Below are 22173 nucleotides of genomic sequence, written 5' to 3'. Positions count from 1 at the left end.
GAAGCGCTCCTTAAGGTCCTTTCATTCCGAAAAATGTTTTAGTCTCAGTATCATAAATACTGTCTAGCAAGAGCCTAGGCTAAAACCAAAAATGTTGTTTAAAATAAGTAATACTTGTGTCAATAAAAAAATAATGTTTTAGTTAATTAATGTGTAACTAATTACTATTTAAATAAATCCCACATCCTTTGGTCATTTCTTCTCAAAGGCAATCACATACATTCCCTAGGATATGCAATTCTCCCCTTCACATAAACTACTGCTGTTGGTTCCTTCTGTGTATATATATGAACAAGTTATTTTTAAAAATGCCAAGCCAGACACACCAAAGCAAAGACAAAGAAAAGAAAAACGACAGTGGTATTTATCAAATCAATTCAAATGTTTTCATTTTTAAACCCTGTGATAATGCCTCCTCATATATATCTAACTCTTGGTAATCAACAGCATAATAAATATCTCACTTATCAAAAGGTCACTTATTTAACCACCTCAACAACCTAAAACCTAGCCTAAAACCAGAAAGTATTAAAAAAGCAAAAAACAAAAAACCTCTATGCTGTCAAAATAGAAAGCCACAGTTCACACTCTAAAGTTCACATACTTGTAAGAGAAACCCTCGTTCTGAGTACTTACTTTCGTCTTAATCACAAGCTAAGACTCAGTTAGCTGGGTTTCCTACCCACCACAGACAGGAAACAGATACACACAACAAACCGCAGGAGGTAGGCACATGACAGCAGCATTACTGTGGGCAACATGGAGAGAAAGAAAAAAACTCTACAAAGAAGACATAAAAGTATTTTTAAAGAATCAAGGAACAATCTAGGGTCATTCGGTATAGGAACAAATAACTCTACATTCCTTAAAAACTCCTATAGTATTGCTATACTATAGCAAAGTAGGATAACTCATGTTTGTGATAATATCCTAAGCAATCAGAAGTTTATAATTTTTTTAAGTTTATTTATTTATTTTGAGAGAGAGAGAGAGAGAGAGAGAGAGAGAGAGAGAGAGAAAGCCCAAGTGGGGGAGGAACAGAGAGAGAGCAGGAGAGAGAGGATCCCAAGCAGGCTCCACACTGTCAGCACAGAGCCCGATGTGGGGCCCGAACCCACAAACCATGAGATCATGACCCAAGCTGAAATCAAGAGTCAGATGCTTGACTGAATGAACCACCCAGGTGCCCCATCAATCAGAAGTTTGATTCACATTTAGTACCTTCTCTTTAAGAAGGCAGGAAATGTGTAATACATTTTAGAAAATTTCACATCAAAAAAAATGTTTGAAATTTAACAAGGGTTGGCAGTTGATGAATTAAGTTTGAATTAACAAGAAATTCACAAGAACACCATGGATAAATTAAATATTAGTGTAGTGATTTTCCAAAGAAACCATAGTGACTTTGAAATTAATTCATAATTAATCCCCCAAACACATTTTAGTCTTAATTTCAATATTTATCACCACCATCCCTAACCCCCCAAATATTAATTAAACCATAATAAATTTCTATTTTTGTAGGTAAAAGATGGTCAAACATCAACAATTTCACAGTTCAACCTAAAATCTTTTCCAAAATTATTAATAATAAAACAAAGTGGTTTGCATTTTATCTTTTCTATCTCAAGCCTACCCTCTATCAGAAAAAGCTAATTATTAAGTAATAAAGACCCAAAATCCAACCAAAATGAAAATGAGTCCACAGTCACCCCCTATGACATTTTCTTTCTACTCCTCAAAAACAACAATCTTATTTATGCCTGAAAATCTCAACTCCACAAACACACACAGCTCCAAAAATATCCAATAGGTCTGGGCTTAAGCACTATAGTTTTTCATAGACACCACAGTTGAACATAATACTGAAATGTGTGCATGCATACCTGTTATGTTCATTTATAAATATTTAAAAAATAAAATATGCTTCACAACTAATTGTCAGAGCAGTTAAGTATGATCCAAATAAATATAATGAACACTTAAGGGTGTGTGTTTGTGTGTGTGTGTGTGTGTGTGTGTGTGTTTTAATGTTTATTTATTTTGAGAGACAGAGAGAGAGAGAGCATGAGGAGAGGAGGGTCGGGGGGGGGGGGGGGGGTTGGGCAGAGAGAATCCCAAGCAGGCTCCATACTGTCAGTGCAGAGCCCAACGTGGGGCTCAATCCCATAAACCGTGAGATCATGACCTGAGTTGAAATCAAGAGTCAGACGCACAACCAACTGAGCCACCCAGGCGCCCCATGGACACTCAAGGTTTTTAGTTATATAAAGTAAGTTGGGATTCAGTCTGCTTTCAGATTCAAAATATTGTATTTTGATTTTCCTCAAAACAAGGAACACCTATATTGGACAAACTAGAATAAGGAATAATTTATCAATGGGGGGAAAAAAGCTATTTCTAATCTTGCCAGTGTTGTTATGCCAATATAGGATATAACAAAGTTATCCTAGGATGTGCAAAAAAGTTTCCTTATGAGTTTCTTCCTTCCCTGTGCCCAGCTAGCATCTTTCTAGGTTCAAGTCTACACGTACTGCATTTTGGGAGAGTATGTGTCCAAACACAAGGAGTTCCCACAATGACCTCCTGGCTCCCATCTCCACGTTGACCCTATTCCAAATGTCAACTGCTCTCTAACTCAGAATTGCCTCCATATGTGTGCCTCTACAAGTATGAATCCCCTGACATGATATAAATACAAAATATTATCTCCCACAAATTAAATAATGCTAGCAATATGGGTGCATTCAAGAATGGACAGTTGCTTACATAATCAGACAGAACCCTGAGAAATTTCAGTCCTTTAAGAATCCAAACTGAGGGACATCTACCAGCAAAAGCTTATGTGCAGCTTTGATAACTGTCATCAAGCTTATTTCATGTATCTTTTCTAAAAATGCTAAATTTATTACACAGAAGGTATAAGCCAAATGACACAATTTTGTTTTTTTCTTAAAATATATGCTAAAAGCATAGAATACTCAAAATCACAAAGACAGAATACCCTAACACAATAAATAACAAAGGGCTCAATCATATGAGAATACTCCTCTTAGCTACAAAAACCTAAAAGGCGGGTTGGGGGACTGCGGGGGGCGGAGAGACAACAAAAAAGTTCAGGACAAAAGATTCATATAAATCCTGAAAATGTCTGTTAAATGATGTAATTTTTATAGCTTTCCATAAAACTACATGGTTTTAACACATCAATAAAAGCAAACTCCTAAAGCAGAGACATACATTGTTATTAATGATTCAATGAATTCACCGTGGAAGCTAAAGCTGGCGGGGCCAGCCAGGACTTCAGGTTTTCTCTTGCTCCCGCTGTGTTTTGCGCAGTGTGTCATCACTGTAACTGACTAGCAAAGTGAAGGTGGCTGCTGGCGCCTTTTTGAGGTTGGGCCAATTAAACTCTGTAGCCTCTCACACTGGCAATGTTTACTGGCTAGCTCCTGAACACTAAAGGTGCCAAATCAGATTTTCTCCTCACTGACTTCCTTCACTCCTTATCAAGTCTATCCACCGTTCCCAGCTTCGCGAATGTTCCCGGAAGTAGCTTTCTATAGATGACCATTCCTTACCAATCTTACAGAATCAAAAATATTTAAGGCTAAAGGGAACAAAGATTTACTCTGGGGGTTTACAACCACGGTGTTATGGAACTGATGTCAGGTGATGTGTCACAAATAACTGTTAACTTTCTCTCCCCCTTTTTTCAATTGGGGCGAAATGTATATAATACAAAATTAACCATTTTAAAGAGGTTTTTTTTTTTTTAATTTTAGAGAGAGACAAAGACAGAGACAGAGACAGAGCATGAGCATGAGCAGGGGAGAGTGGCAGAGGGAGAGAGAGAGAGAGAGAGAGAGAGAGAGAGAGAGAGAATCTCAAACAGGTTCCATGCTCAGTGTTGAGCCTGATGCAGGGCTCTATCCCACAACCCTGGAATCATGACCTGAGCTGAAATCAAGAGTTAGACTGTCAAATAAACACTAAAAAAAAAAGGTGGTGGGGGGGGGGCCTGGGTGGCTCAGTCGGTTAAGCACCTGACTTCGGCTCAGGTCATGATCTCAGGTTCGTGAGTTCGAGCCCCGTGTTGGGCTCTGTGCTGACAGCTCAGAGCCTGGAGCCTGCTTCAGATTCTGTGTCTCCCTCTGTCTCTGCCCCTCCCCTACTCATGCTCACTCATTCTCCCTCTCTCTCTCTCTCTCGAAATAAATGAACATTAAAAAAAAAGAGTCAGATGCTCAACCAACTGAGCCACCCAGGCGCCCCACAAAATTAGCCATTTTAAAGGGTACAATGCAGTTGCACACAGTACATTCACAATATTGTGCAGCCACTACCTCATAACTGTGACTTTCTTTTTCTTTTTCTTTTAATGTTTGTTTATTTTGAGAGAGAGAATGAGTGGGGGAGGGGCAGAAAGAAAGAGGGAGAGAGACAATCCCAAGGAGGCTCCATGCTGTCAGTGCAGAGGCCGCTGCAGGGCTCCATCTCACAAAACATGAGATCAGGACCTGAGCCGAAATCAAGAGTCAGACGCTTACTTAACCAACTGAGCCACCCAGGCACCCCTGTGACTTCATTTTTAATGGGTGCATAGTTAAGATCACCCCTTCAATGAATCACCCTCCCTCGGAGTCAATATGGTGTTCTAAGAGGGTGAGAAATGGGCAGATATAAACTTGCACGTTAGGCATCTTCAATAACTGGCAAAGTCAACCAACTGGTTGAAGATCACTGACCACCTCGTTCGATAGATGCATTACATTTTTTCAAACATTCACTCATTCAGTTATGACCCTGTAACATTCCACTGGTAGAGACGGACACACTGACAGCTACAGTGCAGGGCTATGACTGTAGCCCATACAAGTACAGTCAAAGGAGAGTGTTGCCAGCTATGCCCAGCAATGACAGAAGAATTCACGAAGGAGAAGAAGACTGAGTTAGCTCTCAGAGTCATGACCAGTGACGAAAGGAAGGTAAATTAAGGAGAGTACTACCAGGAGAAGAGATTGGAGGCAAAGAAGGAGTAAACGCAAATGCACGGCAGCCATGCCCTGATGAGCCACGGCCAGCTGCATTGTAGGATACAGTCACACCAACAGGCAAAAATGCAGTAAGCACATTTTAGGTGCGAGGCGCTCCTCGTACGCATTTTACATCATATCCTCATAGTCATACTAGGAGCTAAGTGCCATTCGCCTTCAGTAGATGAGACATCTGAGGTCTAGAGAGGTTAAGGAATGGCTACACAGCTACAAAGCGGCTGAGCGAGGCAGTCAATTCAAAGCCACGCCGTCTAGCTGCAGAGCCCATCCTCTTCATCTCTATACAGTCCACACTACAATTTCCTTTCTTCTTCTTCTTCTTCTTCTTCTTCTTCTTCTAATAAAATTAGTCACTTAAGGCACAATCTTTCATGATGGAAACTAGTCGACCACAGCACACTGAAGGTCAACAAACGACTGACAGGAACAGTGAGGGGGCACCACTAAGGATCCCTGGTGGCCTCTGAACCAGTGAGCACACAAGTGGCAAGCCATACTGGAAGATCAGCAAAACTTGATTTGTTTCTTATTCTTTTAAATTAAAAAAACCCATAAAAACAGAAGTTTTCGTATTTTCCTCATAACCCAGTTATTTTCTTCCACATCCCCTAACCCAAGGTGTGTTTACCCACTTGGAAGACCTCTACTAAACAATGGAGAGACACAGCAGGGTTTTAAGGAGGTGAATAATGTGCACATGTGTGGGGGCAGGAGGAGGGGAGGAGGCTAACAATAACTCTAAGAGGAGTAAGAAGGAAAAACCAGAGGCAAAAAAAAGAGACCAGGAAAAGAAAAATCATTAGGATGCCATTTGCAAGACATCCAGCAAGTGATAATGAGGTGCTAACCTATAACAGTGGGGGGTCACATGTGAAAGATTAAATGACATGCCCAAGGACACAAGTCATGGGAAGTGCCAGAACAAAAACCTCGGTCTCTAGGTTGCACTGACCTGGGAATGGTGTATACAATGGATTTGCAGAAAGACCTTTATCATGAGATTTGTGAGACTTCTCTTTACACGTACTTTTGTCCACAATGTTTGATTATTTTTAAGTCTAATTTCATACTGTTACATTAAAGGGGGGGGGGGGGGGCACCTGGGTGGCTCAGTCGATTAAGCGTCTGCCTTTGGCTCAGGCCAGGATCTCACAGCTCCTGAGTTCGAGCCCGGCATCGGGCTCCGTGCTAACAGCTCGGAGCCTGGAGCCTGCTTCGGATTCTGTGTCTCCCTCTCTCTCTGCCCCTCCCTCGTTCATGCATTGCCTCATTCTCTCTCTTTCTGTCTCTAATATAAATAAACATTAAAAAGAATTTTTTTTTAATGAGACTTTTCACTTTCAAATCCAGAAACAAAATACTTTATCATAGAGAAAGTACAGGGATTTGAAATACACCCTTCTGTAAAAGGAATAAGCTATTCCAAGACACAGATTTACAGGATGGAATCCTTACAAGTGAGCTTCCAAACAAGCTTTTTAAATGAAGTGCTATGAGAGAAGTCATTTAAGAAGCCAGATTCACATTGTATTAATGTGACAAGTATAACAAGATAAATACATCATATGATTCTCAAATGACATAATTAATGTCACTTATGTGACATATTCCTATTAATGATCTTTTATTATGTGTGAACAGTAAAATAACATTAGATAAGCAATGAAAAAATCCAATCAGCAGCAGCTTTCCTGCAGGTTTTGACTGCAGTCTTATTTACACAGTGTTATCTGATACTAATCCTTGGATTTTAAAGAGCAGGAATCACTTCAGAATTGTAAACAAACATGTTTCTATGCAATGAGCATTTTAATTACTATCATTTCTGCAAGTACAAGATAAAAATAATGTGTGGTACGATAGCCTCACAGGGGAAAGTATATTTTGCCAGGCCAATAAGGTTACATTAATAAAAGGATCATGACACTGAATCAGGAGTCTGGTCCATGGCTCCTGGTAGTATGTCATTTTAACAATGAATGCCATGGATATTCTGTGGGAAGTGTGGCTGTCCCCTCCCTTCCTAACATTCTCTACAAAAGACCAGAATCAAGTGTCAAAATATTCTGGTGCTCTTTAATAATCCACTACAGTCTAGTATCTATGAATCAACTGAAATATTTTATATCTTTTCTTACATGTAAACTTACTACTACCTCTTAGAATAAGAAAGTCTAAAGATGCAAGTTTTACAAAGTAATAGTTCTTTTTTACTTTTACATCAATATTTATTGAGCAACTATATTATCCTTGACACCAAAAAAAGAGGTATGAGATATGGTTCCCAAACTCAAGGAATTTGAAGTGTAATTGAGAGGCTGGATACGAAAAGAGATTTTTTTAAAAAGATTGCTATCTCATGGTTTCATGAGTTCGAGCCCCAAGTTGGATTCTGTACTGGCATCACGGAAACTGCTTCAGATTCTCTCTCTCCCCTCTCTCTCTTTCTGCTCCTTCCTCACTCATGCTGTCTCTGTCTCTCTCAAAATAAATACATAAACTTTAAAAATTTAATTAAAAAAAAAGATTGGTATCAATAAAAGACAGCCTAGAAGAGTATAGATTCTAAATGCTCCAAGAATTCAGAGGTAGATAAAGTCACTGTGTCTCTTCAAGAAGGAGAGGGAAGAAGAGCATCTTGGTGCCAGTATCCAGAAATGAGGGAGGAGAGCTATGGCTAACCTTCTTATATACTGAGATCACCTCAGCAATCAGCCTTTATCTTTCCTGGATAAACTCCCAAGTACAGTGGTGAAGAACACACATCTTGAAGTAAACAGGGCTGGTCCAATCCTGCCATGCTATGTGACTCTGGCTAAGTCATTGCATCTCTCTAAACCTGTTTCCTTCTCTGTAAAATGCAACATAGAACACCTGCCACCTCACTGAAAAAGAATTAAATGAATGGATATGAGAACAAGTAGAGATGCCTACTGGCATGAAAAAAATGGCAGCATGATATTAAATGTCATTCTTACCATGATGCAATCACAGTTGCACAGAATCTTACTTTTTAGGGAGAATTACAGGGCTCTTGGTAGGAGGTCCCCTATGCTCTGGAAGACTGGGTCCTAAGTTCCTCACTGGTTGTGAGGGTGAAACGTGATTAATCACATTTTGGTGGTTTCTTTGTGAAAAGTTTAGGAGACCCTAATTGAATATTGGAGCACACATCTTGAATTTTAGTATTCAGTTTAACTCAGCAAGTAAAGAAAGAGGACTAAGGAGCTCCCCTCCATCAGGTATCCCAGCTGTATTCTCAGAGACAAAGCAGCCTAGAAGCTATGGTCATTCTCTTAGAGTTATCCCAGAATTGATAAAAGCCAGGACTGGTAGCTGACAGGACACCAGGACAGCAAGTTACCAACCAATCCTAGTCATAAAGCCCAGCTATAGACAAATGCCATTTGGGGCAGCCAGCATTCTATAGATGATCTTCCCAGCTTTGTTAAGATCACATCAATGCAGTATCACTTTTCATCTGTAGCGTAAAGGATTTTTATGAAACAGTTTGGCAAAACACATGGCATGTGACTATTCTACTACAAATGTGTTAGCAGACCCAGCCAGAAACCATGGCAATGATCTGATCATGAGAGTATTCTTGAAAGAATAAGAAAATAAACCTAATTTTTATAAAGACTTACTGTTGCCCTACCGGTTTTGAATACTGAGTATTGTCCAAAGAAGCTTCCATTTCCAATGTAGAAACATCAAGAATTGTTCTCAAGCCACCACCAAAAAATCACACAGTATTTGATGGCTCAGCTTATTTTTTAATCTTCTATGAACTCTGCAGAATTATATCTGGATCTTTATAACATGATGGTTTGGGATTATGAATACAGTGGATAAACACAACCTTCTGTTATAGCCATTTAAGCATCATAGAGTGAGTAAATACTGCAGAGTGAATCCTAACACTTGAAACAGAATCTTCCAGAGTCCAGAAATCCACCTGACTGCCAAGAATAATACTTCCGTGGTTCAAGCAATACCAGTACCCAGAGGGGTTTCCACAGACATAACTGCATGAGTTACTGCATATTGGGTAAAATAGAAAAAACAGACATTTATGAATGTATAGTTTGCAGACGTCTTAAAAGTACTCATAAATATGCAATTTACAAATATAGAAGAAATGGGGGAGCACTTTCGGAATACACAGTGTCTGTTTAAATTGCTTAATTATATGGTTTCTTCTATGGTTTTCCTCAACCTGACTCTGAATTTGATTGGGGATTAGAAGGAGGTGATAACGTGGATCTCTTTTAACTAAAGTAAATGAAACCAATCTCACTGAAAGAGGCTCTACGAGAGAACTAATATATGAGAGATTCTGACTTCAGGAGGAGGTAGAAATGACTTAGTGTCAGAGATCAAAATTGCATTAATTACATATCAAAGAAAACCTTTCAATTTACCAGGCTATACTAAAGCATGGTTTGTTACATTCTCTAGCAATATAGCAAACGCACAATATCAGAGAATCATCTCCCACATGATTTCTATCTCAACTCTGGTATAAAACACGGTATCGCACATCATGCCACAAAGAAGGAGTCAGTTTGGCTAGTTCAAGTAAAACACCATCCAGCTGCTAACCGAGACAGGTCAAGGCTGGGGAGGGGCACAGCACATTCAGTTCGCTGTGCTTTCCTTTAGAAGAATGTCAATAAAAACCATGGCCAAACGAGGTATTTGGGGGGGAGGTCCTGCTATGCAGTGAACCACTGGGTTCACCTAACAGCGCCAGTCAGACAAGTTAGCAAAAGGGAACCCTAGCCAAACCTACAGCCGCCAACAACTTAAAGAAAGCTGTCTTTCTCCCTGAGCGTCCTGGGGTAGGGACCAGTCCCACATTTAGAAACGTTATTTCTGGGACCAATAGCAATTTATTTTGATAGAACCACTGGATTTTTTTTTTCTTGAGTTCTCAACAAAGGAGCCATATTAGGAAATAATCTCGCAAAAAGCAAAGTGCCCCCTCCCCCTCTTCCCCACGATCGATGCACACACGCCCGTGCACGCTGACACGCACAGACACACACCCGTGCACAATGGCCGGCGCGCGCACTCGCGCGGGCCCACGCGGCAGCCCGGGAGCCCCGCAGGCAGAAGGCCCGGGCCGGCCCCAGGCGCCAGGGCAGGAGGCCCCGCGGCCGGGCTGCCCGGGAACCAGCTGCTGGGCGGTTGTGCTGGGGATGTTCGCCCCCCAGCGGGGCCCTTGGGAAGCAGCTGCCAGAGGCTCGCAACCTATTAACCCCTTGGGGAAGTAGGTGCTGCAACACCCACCTGCAGGGACGCTGGAATGTATGGGGTGGGGGGAGGGTGCGGCCCCAAATGGCACCCCCAGAGACAGGGCGCCACCGAGTCCTTGGACTCTGGCAGCTCTTGGCTGGGTCCTCGCAAAGGTAATCGTGTCGCTGGCTTCACGGGGCTTCTAAAGCAACCGGGTGTTTCTGAGCTGTCACCCCTGAGACTCCAGGCACACCAAGAAGGAAAAACTTAAGAGGGCAGTGGACGCAGGCTAGACTTAGTAACTCGTCCCTGGGGGACTGGCGCCGAGTCCCTAAAGGGACTGAGATGCTTGGGCCGGCCAGCCCAGCAAACTACAGAAGGGATGGAGGGACCCGAGGGCAACCGCCCCCAGTCACCCTTCCCTGGGTCGGGCATCAGGGCCCCGTCCCCGCTCCAGGACACTTACCTTCTTCCGGGGCTGCCATTTCATCATATTTGTACAGCCGATACGTGGAACATCAAGATGCTGGCTGGGGGCTGGGGGCAGATGCAGGGCAGCCGCGACTGCAAGTCATGCTGCCTCCCTCCCACCCCCTAATTCTTCCCCATATTCACTGCGAAGGGAAAAAGCCCAGGAGAGTCCAGTCTTTTCGCCTTCAGTTCAATGAAAAGTATCCCCACACCACGAACACACTTCCCACCGGGCTAGGAAGTCCCAGCAGCAACCAGCGTACTCCTGCCAGAGCGGGGCATTTTCCACCCCCCCCAGCCAAGCGCCTGCAAAAGGAGCCTGCGGCAGGGGGTCTCCAAGCCGGCTGCAGAGACCCTCCCTCAGAGAACAGACTCAGGACGAGAGCTGCTGCAGAAACGGAGCCGGGCTCCTGCCATCCAAACCCCTTTTGGCGAATTCTCCTCTTCTCAAAAAAAAAGATTAGACAAGCAATCAAACCCTCACGCGCAGCCTGGAGCAACTCCCAAAATTCTGGGTGTATTTCTCGTTTGTAAAATTTAGCAAAGAAAATTCCAAAGATCTGTAATCAGAGCTTCTTTACGCTGCTTTTTCTTCCTTCTTGGCTAACTTGGGGAAAGGATCTGCCTTTCCCGAAATGCCTACCTTCCCTGAACACTGTAAATAGGAAAACTTGGTTTGTGTGTTTAGATTTTTTTTTTTTAATTCCCAAGAACCTTAGTGGGGAAAGGCTGGAAGGAAATCCTGCAAGAACCCAACTCCACAGCTCAGTCTGCACTAATGACTTCCTTCCCTTCAGTGTGAGCACAGCCTGCCCAGCTCCAGCCACACAGAGCAAACGGTTTCTGGGTCTTAGTGCCACGACATCTGCTCCAAAGCAAAAAGTAAGCATACAGTTTGAGAGGCACCCAGCAGCTCCCAAGGAATCAGAGCCAGAAGAGACCTACAAAATCAGGAAACCATTTCAAAAGATGTATTTCAATTTGTGAGTTACATCAAGAGAAAACAAAAAAGGAATAGAAAAGGACTCTAGTCCAAAAAGCTACAAAATCTCAATGTGTGATCTGAAGAAAAAAGATTTCAGGTATGTTAAAAAATAAAAAAATTTAATCAAGAAAAAACTCTGCTTCTCTAAATCTAGCACTGATTTCATTCATCTTCTGTAAAATGATTCCATCCTATTTAAGGAGATACATCTCCAAACGCAAGATACTATGTAATTCCACTATTATTTGTCATCCAACATGTCTATCAAGTCCTATCCCACCATGAGGCTATTTTGATAGATGGGAATATAATGGCTGGTGTAAGCTTCTAGAATACTAATGTACATAATAACAGTAACTGATGTACTATGAGTCCAAGTTCCAGCAACGTTTAACTTATTAGTCTCCGAGTTCTTTATGCATTGGCAGGATTGGCTGATGTAGGTGATTCTATGCAGATTGGACACTAACCATATCTGATTATAAATGTTACTAAAATACACAAAACAGTTACCAGAAACAGGTTACTTTTGAGATCTTTTCTAAGCCTAAGAGTCTGAAATTCAATAGTGAAAGCATTACCTTTTTTATAATAATAATATTAACAATTACAGCTGAATGAATAGGTATTGTATCTTAAACCACCACTCCGTGCCAGGATCTATGCCTACATTCATTACCTGAAGCCCTGCAGGGAAGGTCTTATCGTTCCATTTTCCAAATGAGGACACTGAGATTCAGAGGGGTCACGTGCTCAACCAAGACCACAACGCACGGAAGGTGGTGGGGCTGGTATTCAGACCCACAATAATGTGATTCCAGGGCCCATGAGCTATTGACAATGTGCATCACAGCTACCTCTCATCTCAGTAGAACTATATTAAGTGCCTATGACCTAAGCACCTATTATTTGCCAGCCCTTGTTCCAGGCACTAGAAATATGAGTAGGAGGCTGTCCCTGCTCTTGAAACTACATACAGTAGTCAGCAGTCAAATAATACCAGCAAATAACACCAATACTCTGTATATGTTCTGACATACCCAAATCATTCCACACAGCTTAATGTGGTTATCCTGCTAGCATGCAAAGGTCAGTAAATTGCAAACCAAATTCATCTATCTACCCCAAAATCAGTTTCTCTTCCTAGCTTTCCTTCATCTGTCCATAGCACTGTTATCATCCCAGGATAACAAAACCTTGACATCATTCCTTATATTTAACCACCAAGTCTTTTCCCTTCTTTCTTAGACATCACTTTCAAACTCCTATTGCTGATCTCTGAAGCAAGAGCCTCACCAAACAAACATACACTAGGTACAAACATACACTAGATACAAAGCAAAATTTAGGACAGAAAGGTGTAACGACGAGTCCCTATGCTAGAGGAAGTTACAAAGAAGTTAGGACAAAACAGAGGACACATAAGAAGACAACCAGGCATTGCCTTAGTCGGTTAAACAACAAAGGACATGGTCAGCAGTTGTGCCAGGAGTTAGAGGCAGAAATCACTGTCAACAGGGATGATCAAGGAAGGTTTCACAAAGGAATGTGAAGTAAACATTCAGAGGAGATACAACTCATTCTAGAGCCAAAGCCAAGGTGCTTACCGTGGTCAGTAATTGATCTTCAGGATCTGGACCCTTCTACCTTTCAGAACTCATCTCTTACCGCTCTCCTGCTCTATTGACCACCTCACTGTCCCAAGGGCGCACCCTTGGGACATATACTTGTTGCACCCTCTGTCTGAATCACTCTTCCTCCAGATAGCCTCTTGTTTCTCTCCCTTGGTTCCTTCAGGACTTTGTTCAAATTACCATATTAGAAAGGCTGTCTCTCACCATTCCTTCCAAAATAATAGCACCATGGCCCACACGCCACTACGTTCTATCTTCCTTATTCTGCTACAATTTACTTCATAGCCCTTATGACATATATTTTATTTGTTTGCTTAATGTCTTATTCATCTCACAAGAACATAAATTCCAAGGGAGCGGGGACTATGCTCTGCTATAATACCAACACCCAGTGAAAAATACCTGACACAATAAGCGATCATTAAATATTTGTTGAATGAAAGAAAGAGAAAAGGAGAAGAGTATGAACAAAAGAGACAAGCATATATAAGATGTATTCAAGATACACAATACTGACCTGCCTAAAATATAAGGCTTAAGTATGAGAACGTTAGAAGCAGAGTCTTTGTCTTGTTCAGTTTTTGTAGTCTTCTGTGCCCCAAGTTGCACCTGGCACAGCAGAAGTGCTCAATATTTAATGGAAAAAAGAACGAGTGGGGACAGGTGGGTGTGGGGGTAGGTGTTAAACGGTGAATGAGTGAAAGTTCCGTTCTATACAAAGTAAAAGGTACTTTGGTAAGGTATTCTGCAACCAAATGGTAGGGGATGTTGTAAGGCAGAGAAATTTGGACTTTATCCTATAGAATGCACTGAAGGTGTTCACAGTAGGAAAAGGGCATTAATTGAAGCAGCACTCTTTTATTTTTACATTTTTAGTACATATATTTAAATTGTCTACAGGACATTGCTATTAATTTCCCAGTCACCTAGTTCTACTTTTTTTAATTCCAGTATAGTTAGCACACAGTGTCCCATTAGCTTCAGGTGCACAATACAGTGATTCAACACTTCCATACATCACCCAGTGCTCATCACAACAAGGGCACTCCCTAACCATCACCTATTTTCCCCCATCCGCCTCCCCTCTGGTAACCATCAGTTTGTTCTCTACAATTAAGTCTCTTTTTATTTCCCCTTTGTTCATTTGTTTTGTTTCTTAAATTCCACAGATGAGTGAAATCATATTGCATTTGTCTTTCTCTGACTAACTCATTTTGGTTAGCATTATACTCTCTAGCTCCATCCACATCATTGCAAATGGCAAGATTTCATTCTTTTTATGACTGAATAATATTCCATTATGGTATGTATACCACATCTCCTTTATCCATTCATCTATCCATGGACACTTTGCTTCCATAATTTGGCGATTGCACATAATGCTGCTGTCAACATAGGGGTGCATGTATCCCTTTGAATTAGTGCTTTTGTATTTTTTGGGTAAAGCAGCATTTTTAAGCAATGTAATATAGAACAAAATATTAAACCAAAATATTAATTATAAGGCTGTTTTTTATATAAACCTTTAGATTTTTTAAAACTATGTAAACTATTCAAATGCTTATTATTACTCTGACCATTTGACAGATATCAAAACTAAATTTCAGAGGGGTTAAGAAACTTGTTCAATGCCACACAGCAAGCCGATGGCAATGGAAGGGCTAGAACCCAAGGCTTATAAATCAATGCCTCAGTGATGAAAGTGGGAACCTACAATTGCTTAGGGGGTCAAGGAAAAAGTTTCTATTTTCTACTCTGCCTCTGACTTACTGATATAACAAAAATTTTCAAAAGGGCAAGGCAGGTGACATGACTAAGTAAAACATAGTCAGGGATAAGACAAAAGAGAATTGTGAATATGGTAAACCTTGAGGATACATAAATAATGTAAAAGACGAAGCTGAGACATAACTTTCATCAATTGATATCATGCAGGAATATCAGTCTAACAGTGCCAGATACTCCAAATTTTCATGAGAAGCTAAAAATTTCCTGATTTTTAACCGTTTGCTCAAAAATTTTAAAGCATCCTAAGAGGCCAAACAAAACATGCCTGTAGGTCTAAATTCCATCTGCATGTCATAATTTGTGACTGCTGACTTAAGCCACTCAAGGCTTCACTTTCCCATATGTAAATTAAGGGACCTACATGGTTCCTAAACCCAGGGGCTGTTCTGAAAGTCGTCTGTGAAGCCATATGCACACCATGCATGGTCTGTGGGCTGAAGAGTAATCTCCCATACTCAGACCATGTTGGAGTTAAAAAAAGACAAAGTTATTTAAAATGGGGAAGGGGGCTCTGAAAACAGTGGACTGTTATCAGAAAAAAAAAAGAGAAAATATATGTATGTTTCTATGAAAAGTCAGACTTAATCCAAAACTCTAAAGTGAAGGGCACCTGGGTGGCTCAGTTAGCTAAGCATCCAACTCTTGATTTCAGCTCAGGTCATGATCTCGCAGTTTGTGAGTTCGAGTCCTTATCAAGGCTCTGCTCTGGCAGCACAGAACCTGCTTGGGATTCTCTCTCTTCTCTCTCTACCCTCCCCACTTGCATTCTCTCTCTCTCCAGTGTAAATAAACTTTTAAAAATTAAAAAAAAATAAATAAAACTCCCAAGTGATACAAGGTTTTAAACTCATTTTCAATCATTTAGGTGTATGTCCTTTGGATCACTTATTTGTATGGCATTTCTTCCCCTGCTGTCTGGGGAGTATTTCAGGTTTCATTTAACAGGTACCACACGATAGAGGACCATTACCTAGAAGCCTTTAAATACCAATACAATCTTAAATCACCTTATTTATTTTATGTCTTTATTTTGCTTAATCCAAATTGAATCAGTAATTATATCTGAAATATTTATAAAATTACTATTATACCAATACACTTTCTCCATCAGTAACTATTTATAGAAAACCACCAAGCTAACACAGTTCAAAATGTTGTAATTTAGCTTCTTGTTTCAAAGATCCAATATCAAACAGCAAGAACACAGTTTCTCAGATCCACAGCTACTAAAAGGCATTTTTACAACTGCCTTATTTTTTAACATAGCACTTCGTAAATCATTTCTCTAAAAGCAGATATTGTAAAACAGCTTTTTAAATTGTATTTTCCTCAATAACTACTTGTCTATTCAAATCTGAACAAAAGCAAGAAAGAGGAAATGAATGAAGAAAACATACCTTTTTTCATTGTTGTAAATTTTCTTGAGATTTCCTAAGGAATGAGATGTCTATCTTTGATCACAGGGTAAATGCCTGAAAAAGCCAGCCTCATATTTATTTACATTTATTGTGTTTATAAGTAGAATATTCAACTCAATGTAAAACAGTATTTAGAAAATATACTAATTTTCCTAAAGATCAAATTATTTTCAAGTATCAAGTAACTAAAGAGGTGGTAGGAAAGTAAAGGAACAAAGGGAGAAGTGTATTTGAGATCAAAAAAAATTTTGCCTCATTAGTGATATTTCACACATTTGTTTGCTTTCAGAATGTAAAGGCCTTGCTTTGCTAAAAAAAAAGAAAATTAAAATAAGTTGTTACAGTAAGAATTCTGCTACCACAGCCAAGCTGATGCGGGTCTCTGTTCCCGTTCCTCAGGAGGGAAACTGATCCAGAAAGGATCACCTCTAACCTTAGCCATCTCACTTCCTTCCACTCTCAGGCAGCGTTAGAGAAAAAAGTCCAATCCTTTAATTCCAACACACACCGACTCAAGAACTCATTATAAACAAGGGACTGTACTACAGTGTGGGAGGAGACAAAAATGCATCACGTGATTTTTGCCCTTGAGAAGACAGCAGTCTGAAGAACACGACAAGCAGACGACTAATAAAAATAACAATAGCAACTAACACTTACGCATCTTGCTATTTTTCTGACTCTTTAGACCCCAACTCTTGGCACAAGCTAAGAGCTAGAAGAATGAACTAACTATAATGGTATATTCTCTCATTAAGACTAGGGAAGCCCTAAAGGGTAATTAATTCTGACAGTGGCAAATGAGAAAGGTTTTGCAGGTAAGGTGGGACAATATCCTTTCAACAAGCAGAGAAGAGGCTCGGGGAGGACTGTTCCAGACTGAAGAAATGGAGCCAAACATGAGCCAAAACATGGAAGTGTGGAAAGTGTGGGCCACATTAGCAAAGCATCCACTAGATCTGAAACCTGTAACACAAGGCAAGGTGTGGTGGAGTCAAGGTGAGAAGGCTGTCAATGATATTATCTTCACAGTAATAACTTTTATTTATTGAGTATGTACAAAGTATTGAAGTATTTCATATATTTTTTATTTCATTGATTCTTCCTAACACTTTCATGAGGAGGAACTATTATCTTGCCCATTTTACAGAAGAGGAAATTAAGATTAATGGGTTAAGTAAATTCCCAAAGTATTACGGCTAGAAAGTGTCAAAAGGAAATTTAACTCACATTCTAAAGCCTTGTTCCTAACTCCTGACTTAGAACACAATGATGAGCAGCAGAGGGTTTTAATCAAGGTATTGGCAAATTCACTTGATTTTTATGCTAACTCTGAAAGGAAGTACTGTGAGTGACAGAAAGAACAGGAGAATAAAAACAGGAAGACCAAGTAAGTTTCTGTCGCAATTGCTCAATAACAGAGGAAGAGGCCTTGAATTAAGACAGCAGAAACAGAAAAAGGATCTTAAGAGACATTTCATAAGTAAAACAGGTCCTATATACCTGATAGAACAGGATCTCAAAATATTTCATCATCCTTTAAGAAAAGACACAGCCCACTAACTGAGGTAGGGATCACAGAAAGAACAAGTAGGTACTAAATTCAATTCGAGACCAAGTCAGAGTACTGATAAGAGATACACAGGAATGTGGAGTAGGTAGGTAGAAAGAGGTGTTCTCTGGAGTCAAGGAAACATATCTATAGCTATAGATTTGGGGGTCATTCACATAATGATGGTATTAAAAAGTTTTCAGTTAAAAGATCCCCTCAGGGTTGGAGTTCGAAGCAAGAAGATGAGAGAGAGAGAGAGAGAGAGAGAGAGAGAGAACACAGAATTGAATTTGGAGCAATGCTATAGTCTTAAATACCAGACTGTCCAGTGGAGACAGGTGGGAGATCTGAGACAGTAATTTTTATTGGCCAATACTGCCTGATTCAAACCTTAGATCCACCATATACTAGCTGTATGACTTTGATTACTTCTTTTTTCCATACCTTAATCTCCAATTCTATAAAATGTAGGTAATAATAGCCCTTACATAAACGTGGTTGTTGGGAGGATTAAGTTACATATATTTAACATATACAATACGTTCCATACATAATGCTATATGTTTAATATTGTTGTAGTTGTTTTACTGTGCTAATCTGATTTTTTTTTTCTTTCTTCATCACACCATGGATTTTGCCCTGGTGTTATTTTAAGACCAACAAACTGCCAGAACTAATGTTCATGTGTTTCAATGGTATAATTATTTTTTTAATGTTTTATTTATCCTGAGAGGTAGAGTGCACACACACACGCACACGAGAGGGGGAGGGGCAGAGAGAGAGAGAGGGAGAGAGAATCCCAAGCAGGCTCCACACTGTCAGCACGGAGCCCAACATGGGGCTCGACCTCACAAACCATGAGATCATGACCTGAGTCGAAATCAAGAGTCAGATGCTTAACCAGCTGAGCCACCCAGGTGCCCCTATAATCGTTTTTCTAACAGGACTTCTGCTTCTGTTCACAAGAGAGCAACTGGGACCAAGTTTACTCTCCTGACATAAGTAGAATATTGGATACAATATAGGAAAAATACTGTTTCCATACCGTTTCAGACAGCAGGCAGCACAGTACTATGAACATTGAGAGAAGCAAAACAAATGATGTGAGCCCTATGATCAGATCACCCTGGCTTTCTGCCTAGAGGCACTTTCTGGACCACAGAGCAGGAAGGGGATCACAAGCAGAGCACAATGGGCTTGCTGAGTTGAGGAGATCATAATTTGAGAACAAAATATCTGGAACATTCAGGGTAGCAAAATGGAGAAGATGAACTCTAAGGAGGTTACAGGGACAAGGTGTTCCAGAAATCAACACTCAGGGGCTCCTTAAGTTTTGCCTGAATACAAAGGTGCCCAGTATAGGGTGAAACACCACAGGCTAGGCAAAGGGAAGCCATAAGCTGAACAACTTCCAGAGCTCACCAGGGCTGCAAGACTTTTATGTTCCAACAGCCAGAATAGGGGGAACACCCAGGGCATTCAGGAAAGATCTCAGAAAAGTCATGTCTTTACAGAAGGGTAAACTAGCCTAAAGTACAGTGGACCCTTGATCTATACAGATTTGAACTGCATGGGTTCACTTACACAAAGATTTTTTTCAATAAATACAGTACAGTACTGTAAACTTACTTTCTCTTCCTTATGATTTTCTTTTGTTGTTAAGTTTATTTATTTATTTTGAGAGAGAGAGAGCACGCATGAGCGTGGAAGGCAGAGCGAGAGGGAGAGAGAATCCCAAGCTGGCTCCACACTGTTAGCACAGAGCCAGACTCGGAGCTCAGTCTCATGAATCGTGAGATCGTGAACTGAGCCAAAATCAAGAGTTGGACACTCAACCGACTGAGCTAACCAGGTGCCCCATCTTCCTTATGATTTCTTTAACAACATGTCCTTTCCTCCAGCTTAATTATAAGAACACAGTATACAATACATATAGCAAACAAAATATGAGTTAATTAACTATTTATCTTCTCACTATGGCTTCTGGTCAACAGAGGCTATAAGCAGTTAAGTTTTTGGGGAGTCAAAAGTTATATGTGGATTTTCGACCTTGCAAGGAAGAGGGGGGTTGACACCCCAACCCCCACATTGTTCAAGAGTCAATTGTATACTCTAAATTCACCTCAACAACACTTCAAAACAAATCTTGAAAGAGGCAAATTCAATCTACAAGTAACTTAACTATCTGCCAGAACAAAGTCTGACACTCTTTGAAGGAAGACAACAAAATCGAGCACTCACTGAGAAAGCCCAGCATTCATTTTCCCATAACACTTACCAACGAACATGGTGCTAATCTGGAAATGCTCTGATATCTCTTTGGCAAACAATTAGTCTTCTATGCTAAGAATGCTATGACTGTATTATAAATTTTCTCATATAAATAAGATCAATGAACTTATTGGGACTTTAGTCGTGTTCTTTCTCTGTACCAGAGAGCCATAGCCTCAGAGCATGTGTAATTTTGCTGTTATATAATGTATCAGTCTGGGAGAAATTTCAGCATATGTTATCTTCAGCTAAAATTTACAGAATTTGGGGCACCTGGGTGGCTCAGTAGGTTCAGCGTCCAACTTCAGCTGAGGTCACGATCTCACAGTTTGTGAGCCCTGCATCGGGCTCTGCACTGACTGTGCGGAGCCTGCTTGGGATTCTCTTTCTCTCCCTCTCTCTGCCCCTGTCCTGCTCTCTCTCTCAAAATAAATAAACTTTAAAACAAAATAGAATAGAATATATAGAATTTATCTGAAGTAGATTCAGTGGTCAGATATTTGGGTCAGAATATGCACCTTTGAATTTATTAACCTTCCTAAAGAAATCCTGAGTGTGCCACAGTAGTAATTTTGTGTGTGTGTGTGTGTGTGTGTGTGTGTTAATATGTCAAATTTTACTTTAAAAAGATGCTTGAACTTGCGCCTTATTTACTTGAGTGTTTTTAGCTAAAAGAGGCTATACTTCTCTGGCTATGGCTAAAAAAAAATAGGGAAGTGAATCTCTTTTCAATCCTAGGGCAGGAAATAGACTATGAGAAAAGAAATTGAGTAGAAATATTATTCTTGAGGTCCATTTGGAGGCCCTCTAATGACTTGTTTAACTCTATATTATAAATTTATAAGCAACCAAACAGATTACATTCACAAAACTGACACTTTTTTTATGGCTGTTGTTGAACTGCCCCAAATCTGAACTCCCATCTGGTCTGGGGGGAATTTCCTCATTAGCTAAGTCTTGATGAACACAGGGAGTATTTCTCATCCTGGAAACCAATTGGGGGTAATTACGCCACCATCTGATAGCTAGGATGAAGACACACACCTAGGCTCAATTCTTTGCCAGAACTTTGAATGTGAAGCAAGTTTCACAAAGAACAGTGATGGAGAGAATTTACTCTGGCAGCAGCCACAGCAACATCCAGTTACTACGATCTTCAGTGCCAAGCAGAGCTCATCACGGTCTCTATCTTCCAGCTCAGGCAGTGGTGGTTCCAGCTCTGGCACCCAAGGTTGCTGTGGCACCATTATGACTGAGACCTAGGTACCCTTTGATTGAAGCAGTCCCAACTGTTTTCTGTTACTTGCAACTAAGAACCCCAGCTGACTCACACAGAGACATTTGATTTTGCTTATATTGAAACACAAATTCTTCTTGCATGAAGAGACATGTATATATGTTGGAAAGCCTTAAGGCCCAGTCTTCTGCCCTCTTTTCTGCCTGTAATTACTCCCTCAGATATCTCAGCCACTCCCAAGCCTCTAAATACCATCTCTGAATTGATGGCACCCACGCTGATGCCTCAAATACCTACTACCTCTTTCCTGAGCTCCAGACTTGTATAAATAACTGCCCACGCAGCATCTTCACTAAGAAGTCTAGCAGAAATCTCAGACTTGCGTAGCCAAAACCAAACTCTCGACTTTCCACCACAAATCTGGTCCTTCTTTGGTCTTATTTTATTTCAACTAACAGCATCTCTAATCATCCAGATAACTTTACAGTTGCTTGGATTGCTCTCCTTGCCTTGCCCTCA

At 40.5% G+C, this 22173-nt stretch overlaps 1 protein-coding gene across 3 annotated transcripts in view; it reads right to left on the bottom strand.

The window, feature by feature from the left end:
- Positions 1 to 22173, bottom strand: part of TTC28 (tetratricopeptide repeat domain 28) — a 626414-nt gene that overhangs the window by 410043 nt on the left and 194198 nt on the right. Inside the window, exon 1 of one of the 3 annotated variants that reach the window (XM_042962138.1) lies at positions 10765 to 11661. The exons of the other annotated variants lie outside the window; for them this stretch is intronic. Within the exon in view, the coding sequence (XP_042818072.1) occupies positions 10765 to 10791 (27 nt within the window). The 5' untranslated portion in view covers positions 10792 to 11661. Of the gene's footprint in view, positions 1 to 10764; positions 11662 to 22173 lie in introns of those variants that run through there. 3 annotated transcript variants of the gene reach the window in all.

This window comes from Panthera tigris, chromosome D3 (assembly GCF_018350195.1).
Source record: "Panthera tigris isolate Pti1 chromosome D3, P.tigris_Pti1_mat1.1, whole genome shotgun sequence".
In the NCBI taxonomy this organism is placed as follows: Eukaryota; Metazoa; Chordata; class Mammalia; order Carnivora; family Felidae; genus Panthera; species Panthera tigris.
Note: the sequence above shows the minus strand (reverse complement) of the source record. Positions and strands in the feature narration are given on the sequence as shown.